This window comes from Prenolepis imparis, unplaced genomic scaffold (genome assembly GCF_030444845.1).
Source record: "Prenolepis imparis isolate NDT839.2.m4 unplaced genomic scaffold, iyPreImpa1.0 SCAF_9, whole genome shotgun sequence".
Classification (NCBI taxonomy): domain Eukaryota; kingdom Metazoa; phylum Arthropoda; class Insecta; order Hymenoptera; family Formicidae; genus Prenolepis; species Prenolepis imparis.
This window is the reverse complement of record NW_028141167.1, coordinates 7,940,585-7,953,816: the sequence shown is the minus strand read 5'-3', so window position 1 is coordinate 7,953,816 and position 13,232 is coordinate 7,940,585. Positions and strand designations below refer to the sequence as shown.

At 37.4% G+C, this 13,232-nt stretch overlaps 1 protein-coding gene across 12 annotated transcripts in view; it reads right to left on the bottom strand.

The window, feature by feature from the left end:
- The window catches only part of LOC145941024 (putative phospholipid-transporting ATPase IA), a 28,270-nt gene that overhangs the window by 7,400 nt on the left and 7,638 nt on the right, over positions 1-13,232 (bottom strand). For 3 of the 12 annotated variants that reach the window (XM_083046787.1, XM_083046785.1, XM_083046783.1), the window contains exons 2-12: positions 8,586-8,952; positions 3,077-3,309; positions 2,778-2,876; positions 2,578-2,688; positions 2,235-2,482; positions 1,736-2,016; positions 1,360-1,654; positions 1,049-1,275; positions 523-896; positions 306-443; positions 27-179 (exon numbers count right to left, since the gene is read on the bottom strand). In XM_083046787.1, coding sequence (XP_082902913.1) covers positions 27-179; positions 306-443; positions 523-896; positions 1,049-1,275; positions 1,360-1,654; positions 1,736-2,016; positions 2,235-2,482; positions 2,578-2,688; positions 2,778-2,876; positions 3,077-3,309; positions 8,586-8,952 — 2,526 coding nt within the window. Of the gene's footprint in view, positions 1-26; positions 180-305; positions 444-522; positions 897-1,048; positions 1,276-1,359; positions 1,655-1,735; positions 2,017-2,234; positions 2,483-2,577; positions 2,689-2,777; positions 2,877-3,076; positions 3,310-4,799; positions 6,303-6,657; positions 7,357-7,568; positions 8,223-8,585; positions 8,953-9,750; positions 9,778-11,399; positions 11,904-13,232 lie in introns of those variants that run through there. The other 9 variants (XM_083046786.1, XM_083046784.1, XM_083046793.1 and 6 more) reach the window with 9 other exon arrangements.

Sequence of the window (13,232 nt, the reverse complement as noted above, 5' to 3'; positions counted from 1 at the left end):
GAGACTTTGACGAGCTGTTTACTTACGTCCAAAGAAGATTCATTGATAACATAAAGAGGCATTTCACTTGTTATTAGCTTGCACGAGTAACCGATATTTATGGCGGTCTCCTGTTTATCTCCTGTCAACACCCAGACATTGATATCAGCTTGTAAAAAAGCTTGAATCGTTTCCGGGACCTATAAAATTATGCAAATTGTAATATAATATATATGTCATAAAAATATAATATTACAATTGGAAAAATGTTTATCTTTACAATTGATAAAAGAAAGAGAGAAAAAAAGATTAAATATTTTTCGTACTTCATCTTGTAGTTGATCCTCGATCGCAGTTGCCCCTAATAATGTGAGTTTAGTCTCAATGAGATCCGCAGCCTGTTCTAACATGTTTTCGCGATTCATTATACTAATCGATGCTTTATAATGCGATTCGCGCCACCACTGCCAAGAAAAATTATTAAAAGTTATTGAACAATATATATTGACAGGCTTTTCTAAAATAAAAGAGAGCTAATCTAACCTGATAAACGTTTTCAGGTATTTCCGCGGCGGCAAAACAAAGCGTCCGCAATCCTTCGCTAGCGAACATCTTCAATTGGTCTAAAGTTATATCACGAAAATCATCTACATGTTCTTGGTCAAGGTCGCTAATGTCAGTATTTTTTGTTAATCTCTCATAGATCACAGAGTCAGCTCCTTTACAAAAGATTTTAATTTTTCCCTCGGGCGTTTTCACAACCACCGACATTCGCTTTCTGGCCGAAGTGAATTCTATTACATTCAGTATTTCGTACCGTAGAGTCTCGCCTAGAGCTACAATTTCCACGCAATTAGGCGTCCGTGTATCAAACACGTAATTGAATTTACGTGCTCCATCTACTAACGCTCTTTCATCTAAAGGAGGGAGAATGTAACGTAAATTAAATATACATATATACATACACACACACACACACACACACACACACACACACACACACACATATATACACACACATACACTCTACTGTCGAGCCAATACAAATATTTAGATAAATGATATTTACCTGGAGATGCAGCGTGATAAATTATAGAATTATCTATTTTCTCAGGAATAACCGTATGACAAACTGACAGCATGACCATAAATTCGTGGAGCACAGCCGCGTGTTCCGCTTTCTTCTTATCAATAGGATTCGAAGAGTCTCGTACGGATCTTCCTTCGACGATATCTTTAATTAATTCGCAACTGCTATCGCTCGTGCTTCCATGGCCGTTTAAAGGATTTGGCAACCTATAAAATATTTATACTCGAGGAAAACATATTTAAATTAACAATTGCTACAGCAAAGAACTAGCAGCTAGAGGATGAACTTACTCATATAGTTTTCCACCGATCGAACATCGTTTGAATTCCATAACGTTCTTCGTAAGAGTACCTGTTTTATCCGTGAATATATAATTCACCATTCCGAGTTCCTCGTTTAAATTACTCGTACGAGCCATCGCTGGCGTATCCGTTTCCGCATGATACATCTCTATATCCATGTTAATAAATGTGGCTTGAACGAATCTTACCACTTCGAGCGTAACTTGCAGCGATATCGGTATTAAATTATTGAAGAGAATAATGAATGTCAAAAGATTGAATGCAAAGTTCTTAGTCATTTCCTCTGCAACGAGAAGATAGAAAATTCGAGTATCTCCGTGAGAAAAATTATGCGCGGCACAGAGCATGCACGTGTGTTATTTACCTTGTAAACCCAAATACCAGAGGCTGTCTTTATTGACGTTCGTCCATATAACATTGAATATCGCGGAAAGAATGCTCAACAGAAGAAGTATGAAAAATAGCATCAGTATCTGCGTGTTGATCAACCGATCGAGGGTGGATCGTTTCAATGGCGCTGTCGCGGTATTATTCTGCATGAGTTTCGTATCATGCCCCGTGTATATGACTACGCCGAATACCCATTGTGTGTTCCGCAACATCGCACCACGGAGTAACAATTGATCAGGCCCTAAAGCTACGCTCCTGTGAAAGAACAATACCGCTTGTGACGTAACGACGCATAGACGCGAGATATCGACGAGATACCGACACTTCAATACAAATTGAAAGACGAATAACAAACTGCGTGCGATATATTATAGGAGTAAAGCAACCTAGATACGACTGTAACTTTTGGTCATATCGGAAACAAATAACGAGACGAATTTGGTGCAAAGACATATGTATGTGTATGTTCTTACTGCTTATTGGTCTCTCGTAAGACTCCGCAGTACTCGTACAGATGCCTGTTGGGCGGTTCGCACTGGACGTTGGCGCGAAAATTCATTAATTCCGCGGTATCCAAACGACTGGCAGTGTCGGGAAGGGCCTGTCGAATCTTCAGATTCGTCTCGCCGTCCAGATTGGCGGTCTCTATGAAGGACATACCCTGCGGCTCCGACGACGACAGCAAAACCAAGTCGGCGGGAAAGAAAGTGTTGTTATGAACCTATACATACATATTAAAGAAAGCGATTGTAGCGATTCGAGAGACGTCGATTGATTAATACCAAATCAATAATCCTGATAAAAATGGAAAGCAACCTTAACCACATCGCCGACAGCCACTGCGCGCCACTGCATCCACTGCCAGCGTCTATCTCTCAGCACCTCCACCTCCCTCATATTTATTTCATCGTCCGCTCTGTGCCTTTTCTAAAAATTACCAGATTTTTCTTATTAAAAGATCGATACGAAGGAAACGTGACAATTAATTAATTAAACAATATTATAAAAATACGTACAAAATCCTCGACTATCTCCTTCAAGGCAGACACGCTGAGGATGAAAATCAGTGGAACCAATGTTGTCCAGCGTCCTGTCGGAGACACGTCTGGTATTTGCTAAATTTAAATCGAAAAACATATTAAACATTATTAATGCTGCAAAATTCGAACGTAGCTTCAAGCACAAGATTTAACGAAAGAACAAGATATACGAAAGAATGATTTTTTATCTTAAATCTAATTGTGAGAATATCTATGGTTTTTATTCGCTGCACTCATTATATTTATATTTGTCGTAGCTTGACAGTATAGACTACCTGCATAAGTGCGATGAACAGGAAGAAACAGTTGCTGTAACGACGGAATTGCTCGAACAAGAACAAAGGTATAAACGACAGACATGAATATTTTGCAGTCGTAATGTGATTGTTTTTGTATTTTGCGGGTTGATGAGGTGCGTTGACAAAAATGACCCTTTCTTCACCGGCATTGTGTTGCGTAGATGGTTGGTCGTCACCCTGCGAGCCACTTTCCGCCCTTGCCGGATCAACTATAACACACGCAACAATAAACCTTATTCATTTTTATGCAATGCGTATAAGATAAAATTTATATATCTCTATGGTGAATAGTTATTTATTTCTAATTTTCTTCTTCATTGAATTGAAAATTATAATTAAAAATTTCACAGCTACTTATTGTAATTTGAATAATAGTCGATGATTTTACATCTTTGATATTTTTTCTAATAAAAGTTTCTCCACAAAAGTTTTCGGATACGCTTTTCTTTGTTACAGAAATACACACTCGCAAAGGTCAATGCAAAGAAAAAAGTCACGCCACTTTATCAAAGATTACAAGAATGTATTTTTTACGCCTAAGAAAATGACATTGTATCGCGTATGCAGGGATATTTTTTCTCTTATAGCCTCTTGTATAATATTCCGCCTACGAGCAGTGAACTGACAGTTGTACTGCGACGTGAACAAAACGCAGGAAATGATCGCTATAAAAATATCATATGTGACACGTTAAACTTAGGAAAAAAATACTACGGGACGTACATACAATAGATACTCGATGATACGCATCGAGCTATTTATTCTTTTCTAACAATCTGCATTTATAGTTTCAATCGATCAATTTGAAAACAACTTTTTATACGAAATCTATGTGTAACTTATGCGTTACAATATTGAATTATTTAATGGTTTGTTAACTATAAGAGCACTGATCTATTTTTTGTTGTAACAGTGTTATGTCTTCCACTTTCTACGATCGCAGCTACAAATTTTCGCATCTGTATAAACTTATAAAATTGCGACACTATTACATAAATAATAGAAAAATATACACCACATTGTTTTAGAGGTCCATATTATTATCAATCAGTTTTTTCAATATTATTTTATTTCCTTCACTATACATGGAAATATTCTATTAATTTACAAAATACGTAAAAGTTATTATATTCTGATTTTTATTAAAATTTTAATATATATGATTTCTATTTAATTCTTAGTTTTTAAAAAAACAAAGGAATAAAGAAAAGAATCATAACAATATATTTTATGTAAGATCAATATTGTTTTACACGCGCGATAAATGACAATTAGAGTCGATACACACACACATAATGCCTATACTATATGTATGCGGATATTATACATTTATTACGCGTGTATATTTATAACCAGATATAGTTTTCAGAATTAACACAAGAAATATGCTTTTATAAAAAAATTCTTAATCAGCATTGTTATGAACTAATATGTATTACGAAATAACGCTAGTATGAAAGTACTTAATAAGATTGTCAAAGGCTTAAAAATTATGGATGCCTCTTTAAGGCATAATCTGTTGCCTTGTCTGATAACGCGCTAAGTTATCAAGCATTACTTCACAATGGAAAATTCCTAATTATGTATATGACAATACATATACATATTCTCGATATATGTCAATCAATTATTTTCACAATTATAAGCAATAAATAAATTTTCAATATTTTTTATTCGAGCAATTTGTGCTTGGACTTACGGGTCTGGGCATGCAGATAAAGGTGCACGCGGGATCTGAGCTCGTTGAACCACTGCACCAGCTTCGCGGCCGCAACTTCCATGATCGCTCGTCGTAAACGTCGAATCTCTCACACATATACGTATTTATAACTCACATACCACCGAGACGCGCGCTACGTCCGTCCTGTTTCATATTTAATCCCTGCGAATACGAGAGTCTCACACGTGTACGCGGATCGGAGCACATCAAACAGGAAGTCCGTTCGCGTCAACACGTCTTTTCATACTGACGCTCATTTTTAGTAAAAGACGTCACATGACCAAAAACGACGAATTGGTATTTTTATTTTTAGTCGCGCGATGTCTTCTTCTAACGCTGAAAATAAACGTCGAGCGTTGGTATGAATTGGCACCTTTAGTCTCGATAGTAGGTTAGATCGCCTCTATGTAGTACATACAGAAGCCTCGATAATAAATAATTCCCCTTAATTGCATCGATCGCGACCCGCGTCGTTCCGTGTTACGACACGACGACGTCGAAGCCGGTCGCGAGGCGTATAAAAGGTGCGTCGTTATTCGTCATCGACTGCATTTCACGTCTAAAATTCGACACGACTTCCGCCACATCTTCTTCGTCGCACTTTTGAGGTTATGCCGCTCGAGCTGATGACGTTCGCGAACGAAAGGCAGTCTCCGCGGATCAGCTGATTACTGTCATACACTCGCGGAACGAACACGAACGCGGAACGACGAATGCGCCGCGCGCTTACATAATGATTTTCGTGCGAAAAAAATAAGATTCAACCATATGCATCGTCGACGACGTTGATATCACGTGTTTATGCTTGCAGCGCTGTGCAGTGATGCATTTTATACAGGGTGTTCCCGGCGTTGTCTTCCCCCCGGGAAGCTCGACTACTCGTATCTTCGAGCGTTTCGATTATATACATATATTCGGGAAATATAGATACTTATATTAGATACAAGATTCCGTCAAGAAATATTTACCTTTAGATGACTGATTATAAAAGAGAAATTGATTTGATTGATTAAAAGATAATATGTGAATATGAAACACTATGTATAATGCGGCATGTGACATTTAGGAGCATCTGTTAAATTATGTACGACGAATGATATCTTGTGTAATTAATTAAAATTAATCGACAAGTAATAATGATGCAAGACAAATGTAAATTTTGAGAATAATCGCGAATGATGGAACGCGATGCGAGATGTTTAATTATGCCGGTTATAATATTGATTTTTCAACGTTCACACAACGGCAACGACGTAACGACGCACTACGCCATATGTTTTTATTCGGAAGATAACACAATTGCGTTATATACGCGTTATATTACGCGATAGTGCGGGGTGTCATATAATTCAGGCGTTATATGTCTCATCTCCCTACGACAGGCTCGCACGCAAAGCGTTTGTGCTCGTTTATCCGACGATCGCCTCGTTAAAACGTCGCGATTAACATTTCCGCCGTTTGCACATTTTGTTCTTCTACGCACTTAAAGCACAAGTTATAAAATTATCCATCCGTTCATGTATTATTGAAACTAATATTAGCGTTAGTGCGGTTATACTTATGTATGTAATTAGCAAACAATAGAAATGGAAAAGAATTATGATATTTGCATTTATATTACATTTACGAAAAGAAAATAGAATTGCATGACACGCATTTTCAATCCTCTATTTCGTCTTGAAAAGAGAAGAGATATTAAAAAAGATGATTAAACATATTTTCAAAACGTTAGATCCTCAAGAAAATTTATAATTTTGTTTACGCTGAACTTTCTTTTTTATTCTTCGTAGATTAAATTTCCGAATATTATAATAGTGCTATAAATATATATACGAACCCTCGTAAAACTGAGAAATATAGGAGCAGCAAAATCCGAATTATTTATAAAACGAGCATCTCATTCGTATTCAGTTCCCGTATTTTAACGATACGATGCAAAATTTTTTTCTAAAAAATTTTTATTTTTTTCACGCACAAATCAACTTGGCAATAATTCAATTAAATCCGAAAACGAAATCAGTCGTTCCTTCGAACAAGTGTCAGACGCGAATATTTATTTCCTACCCCCGACAATGGCATCTTCAACGCACTACGTAATCTCCAAGATCTCCTCTTTCACTTCCTAAAAATACCCTAAAAGAAAATAACACTTTGATCTTGAGAAAGATCGCGCAGGCGAAACTAAAATCCTAGACAAACATCGGCACGTCTCGTCTCTGACGATCGATCGAACGAGCCCTCTTTCAAGGAGAGAAGGCCAGGTCTGTAGGCACATCCGGCCGCCCGGCAATCGATCTCCCGCATATTTCCCCACCGAAACCGGAAACGTTTCCTCGTACACGTACTTACGTTACTTCCGCACGCAATTTTCTACAACTATACGATACGGTACGGCACGCTGTACAGTCGACTCTCTCCCGAGTCTCTCTCCCGGATAACGATCCGTCCGAGAGCGTCTACTACGTCATCGCACATCGGAAGGAGCCTCCTCTCTCTTGCCACACCCCTGCCGACGACGATGACACGTCGGCTACATGCACGTGTATCGTTAAAGGCTCATTCAGATAGGACGCGTCAAGCGTCAAGCAGCGAGCAGCAACCAATAAGCGAGGCAATATTTTTTACGCCATTGCTAATATTACCTCGCTTATTGGTTGTTGAATGATTGCTGCTCGCTGCTTGACGCTTGACGCGTCCTATCTGAATGAGCCTTAACGCGCACAAGCGTCGCGACATCGATCGCGTTACCGGGAAATCCGCACGCGTCGATTAAATGCGGCGTGTCCTATGCGGCACCCCAGGATGCTCTCTTCCTCCCTTTTCTCCCATGACGATGCGTCCCTTGGTTGGCACAGGATCGACCGTTTTTTCGCACCCCGACGCAATCCCTTGCTTAGCGCGCTCGTACACGCACGCCCCGAATCGCGAGCAGGGACGAACCCGCGGAGGCATCAAAGTTATACAGAATATATAGCAGCCTAACTCTTTAATCGTGATTTGTAAGTCAGCATAATTTGGAAAAAAATATTCATAGATTTTAGAAAAAAATTATATTGTGTCGAGATTCTTCCGTCTCGTGATTTATTTGTTTCTTTTCATAGCTTCATTTTATTTTTTGCTCGAAGCTTAGCTCCTGCAGCCGATGCGGCACTGCCTAAGGGGTGACCGGGCAAAATGCGTCAGTGAAATGTTCACGTGTTGTGTCGCAAAACGCATGCGCTCATCGACGGCAACAAGTTGGTGTCAGCACCAACCGTGCTCCCCGAACGCGACCGGGGTTGCGCTCTGGAGCCAAAGCGTGTGATGGTGTGGATGACTATATAAGTTGTCGATAGGCCAAGGACACGCCGGCGACACGACACAACGGGGTGGTTCTCTCCACCACGACTACTTAAACGGCGCCGTTCAGCAAATACTTTACGAGATAGAATCCTATCTAGCGTCTAGTTTACACCTTGAGAAAAAATACGATTTTTATAACAAATTAACAATGCACACAATTAATTAAATTTTAAGGAGAAACCTTTAAGAGTGGAGGTTTAAAATAATTTAATCTTATACTTCTTGCAAAATTAATTTTTTTTTTAACGAAACTATCGAGGTATTCTAGTATTAGCTTTTGATTTAAAATGCATTGAAGAGTATGGGATATTATTTGTTCGTTTCAATTTAGACATTACCCCCCTAGAGTATAAGCTAATTATAAGTACTCTCTACTTTGGAATTACGTATACGCTGGATGTCTTGGACGAAATTTCGACTCACCCTCGGACTCCGGCGAGCCGGTCTCCTGGAGCTCGATGTGTTCCCGCGCTCTCCGTCTGCTGCTTCTACGCGTGACCGGATCCAGACGAAGGCCGATGTTGTCGACATTGTCGATGTCCCCGAGATCGATGGGGCTGCCGATGATGAAGGGCCCGGTGGGTTGTTCTTGTTGCGTATCGTCGTTCGCACGATTGCTCGCGGGCGACGCGTTCCGAACATCGTCGTCGTTGCCGATGGTGTTGTGTAAAGGCGTGCCATCCATATGAGGTATGGAAGAGAGGTCCGGCGGTGTAAAGGGTCGCAACGGGCCAGGACTGGGAACCCGGGGGTTCCCCCTGGCAGTCGGTTGCATTGACTGTGCCGGCGCCTGAAACAAGTCGTTGACACTATAATCTTTCATGCGTAAAAAATGCGTAATTTCGTAGCATTAAAAAAAGAAGAAGGTAGAGATACGTACACAGAGAGAATTTTCTCTTAGAAAATCACGGTAATCGTGGGACAATATGGTGTGGAAAGAATTTTATGAGAATTTCTCTGATTTGTCACAATAAAAAATAATAATATCTATCACAATAAAATATAAAATATGTTTGATTAATTTTTCTAAACTGTATAGTAAAATTAATCAAACATATTTTATATTTTATTGTAATAGATATTATTATTTTTTATTGTGATAAATATTAATCAGAGAAAGGAACTTGATTAGAGAGCATGTGGGTGAATGGATGTGCGATTAGAGTGCATTAGTTTTTAGTAAATTTTTAGTATATTAATCAGAGAAATTCTCATAAAATCCTTTCCATACCATATTGTCCCACCATTACCATGATTTTCAGGGTAAATTCTAAGAGAAAATTCTCTTTGTGTATAAAAAAAAATTAGAATTGAATCAACTTGCAAATTTTTTTCATTTCCTGACTAATCACTCATCTATTTTAATGTAGGTCTATCGTAGTTCTATTTCTCATTTTCCCCTCGGAAACTATTTATAAAAATCTGTTACAATGAATCTCTAATTAAACATGCAACAACGAGACTCCTTCGCGATGACACACAGATCATATAAAAATATCGCGCATATATATTATGTGATAGAACGTAGCTAGAATATATTCGACGACCCTAAAAGGAATCGTATTCGCCGGTCTCACAAAGCACGTACCTCACGGTTCATTCAACCCACGATTGTTTCGTTGTGTATTTCATGCATGATGTCGTAGTTCCATTTCTAGAAACATTCCGCCTCAACAAGGTGAAACTGATTGAGTCGCGGTGACCTGATTTATTCGTTTCTTTGAATTGACCGGAATTGGCAGCTCTCGAAGCGAAACTATTGAGTCACGCAGACGCGAATAAAGGTCCAAAAATATTCTATAGAAATCTAAATTATATCCGCGTTCTAGATGCCAAAAGCGATAGGAATATTAACTCTTTTTTTTTGTTGCGATATTTTGTATATTTTTTTGAGATCAAATTTTTATATAAAATATTTTCTTTGTCGCGTGAATATTGTCTTGTTATAATGTCGATGAAAGAATAAAAAAAAATTATTTTTTAAAAATGTTTTTCACAAGACTCTTTTTCAAAGATAATCTCATTAACAATTGTGAGATAACAATTATTTGAAATAACTCAGTCATTTAATTTTAAACATTTTTCTAGACTTAATAAAAATATGTTGCGTGTTATCAGATATTTGTCGCAGAATTATATTTGACGCAACAAATAATCGTCGATAATTTATAATTTATAACGACGTAATAATAAACAGTACGCAACGTTAATACATTAGTATATTACACACGTATGTTTGACTTATGCGAATGTAAGCGAAATCGTTTCAGCCAGCGCATGGAATATCATTGATGACGAATATGGCTAACAAGTAACGAGTGTACTTAATTGGATGACCTTGTAACGTTTCGTTTAATGAATCTTTTAAGAGATGAATTAAAAAAAGTAGCGTGTCTCCTTTGGGAATGTTAGTTTGTTTTTCGACGACATATTGTACGAGATCGATCGCGTACATTTCCACGGTCACATTTTCCTACAATAACGATAAGAAATCTTTGAAACGGTAACGTCCAAATATTATTACGTAAGGCTCGATGAACATATCTTGCGACGTGTATGGGAGCTAAAAAGCGACAGTCTTTTTGTTATATTTTACATTTAATATTATTATATTATACATTTAATAAACGTGGCAAAACAATGGCATTTCAAAGGTAGATAAACACACGTGAAATAAAGATAAACAATATCGCATACAACGAAAAAAATATGCTTTACAAGGACGTTCTTCGTCTTAATCACTCAGTTTGCATAATTGCGATAATTCGTTCCACAAATATGCACGAGAAATACATGTGTGTATACGAAGTCGAGATAAGTCGGGCGTCAACTTTTCCATAAAATCGCGTGGCATATATGTATAAATAAATATACGAGCACAGTAAAACATTCGGAAAATATTTCACACGCGCGTATTTTTGATGAATTCAGAATTTGCTTTCACAGATGGAGGCGTTTTCGATTACAAGCAAAGCTTGCACACGTCAACAAATCTATCGCCGGCTATATTTCGCAAACGGTATTCTCGATTACGTAATTTTGCATATCCTATGTATATATACAGTTGAATATTTTTAGCCGATTTAGATAGATTATTAGATTATGAGATAAACGAGTGATTTAGTGTCAACGCGGATGTAATAAATCTTCTTGATTATACTCTATATTATTCGAGAGAAAGAGACAGAACGAAATCATTATTATCGTATTTTATATCTATGATAACAGATTACTCACTACTATTAAACGCGTTGTCCGAGGCTGATTTTTCAGCCCCGTTTTGAAATGTCCTCTGATTAACCTCCTCGTCTTGGCCCGTCAGACTTATTAAACCTCGCCTAATCGTTGATTCGCGACTGATAGTAATTCATCGTTCGGGAGACTTGCCAAAGAGATAAGCCAAGTAAACCTCACGATGATTCTCAGGAATTTCATTAGATACTTTGCACACTTTAATGTAACACGCACGTGCGCATATAACAAAGTACACACAAATATTTCTGGATAATATTGATGTTCATTAATCGTTCTGATATCATCGTGAAAGTGATGAAGAGAAATAAAAGTTAGATTTCCGACGATTCGATGGATATAACTTAAATTTCCTTTTCGCAGAAATTCGCAAATATGATGGAAGACTTTTTGTGCGATTGGATATATGCTGATTAATAAAGACGATTATCGTTCAGTAGTAACAGCAAGAAAATGGTCAGACAAATGGTTGTCAACTTTACTTTCATCGAAAGATCACTGAGTTTTTACGATCAAAAGGAAAAAAAAACAAGAAAAATATAAAGAAAATGTATATTTTTAATTAAAAATTCAAAAAAAAAATTATTATTTAAGGCACTTTTTTCCATGACAAAATTAGTGTGTGTTTTTCACATTCTTTTATAATTATTTTCAATTTTATTTGATAAAAAAATTAGTAATTAAAAATGTTGATTGTGCTCATTTAATTTCACTTGCATCAGAAATGATTGCAATTATAATTTATTAAAGTCCATTTAAGTCTATTGAAACCAATTTAAGTCCGAGTGTCAATAACTGCAACACACGTGTTCGCAATAATTTTATAAAAAGAAGTTTTTTTGATGGAAAATCGTCAAACGACTAAAAAGCACTATTTATTGTAATCAGCCAAAGGCACTTATCACTGGAAGAAAAACCGACAAACTATCGGCGCGCGCTGGTCGACACTGTCAGTAACACTGCAATCGCGCGCGCGTCGATTCGATTCTTTCCGTGAATTTCTGCCAATCGTGGGCGTCGAAAAGGAGTCGCCGTCATTTGTGTTAACAATGAATGTTACGGTATGACATTAGAATTTTTAATCATCGTGTAGAGGATATCGGGACGATGACGAAGGTATCGGACGCGCAGGACTAGCTTTTTCACGGGAGGAAAGTCCAGAAGTCACTGTTAGAAATCCAACGTGATAGCACCCAGGTATACGGCCAATAGGAGCGAGCAAACCGATCGATAGCGCAAGACACGAAGTTTCGACCTGATAAGATCGAAATTTCTATGGCGCGATCTGACTGTCTGTTCGTGTATTATCGTTGTACCGAGACTGTCAGAAATTTCTACGACTGTCTTCGATAGGTAGGTCTTTGATTGGGATGGCTATCTCCTTCAACGATCATATCTCTTTGCAACTAACATAATGAAAAAAAAGAATTGCGATTTGCAATTTTCAAAAAGAAATTAAACTAATTAGGATTATATTTAAAATTATCATTTTTTTCCTATATAACCAATTATTAGACATTTTATATTTCACTAAATTGCGAAACAATATTTTGCATAATTATTGCATAATAAAAAATTATTGGAACATTTAAAAAGAATACATATATCGATCCTTTATATTTGAAAAAGCGAGAACAATACAAAGGAAGTAAAAACTTGTACAAAGGATAATAACAAATTCATTGAAGAAGATTAATTTCTAAACCTGACTCAGACCTCAGACTTACGAGTTCTTAATTATTTCTATTCCCGGTGATTGAATAATACGACTTTATGCGACGCCTCCCTTATAAAAGCATCGATGACCTAAGTTTTCAA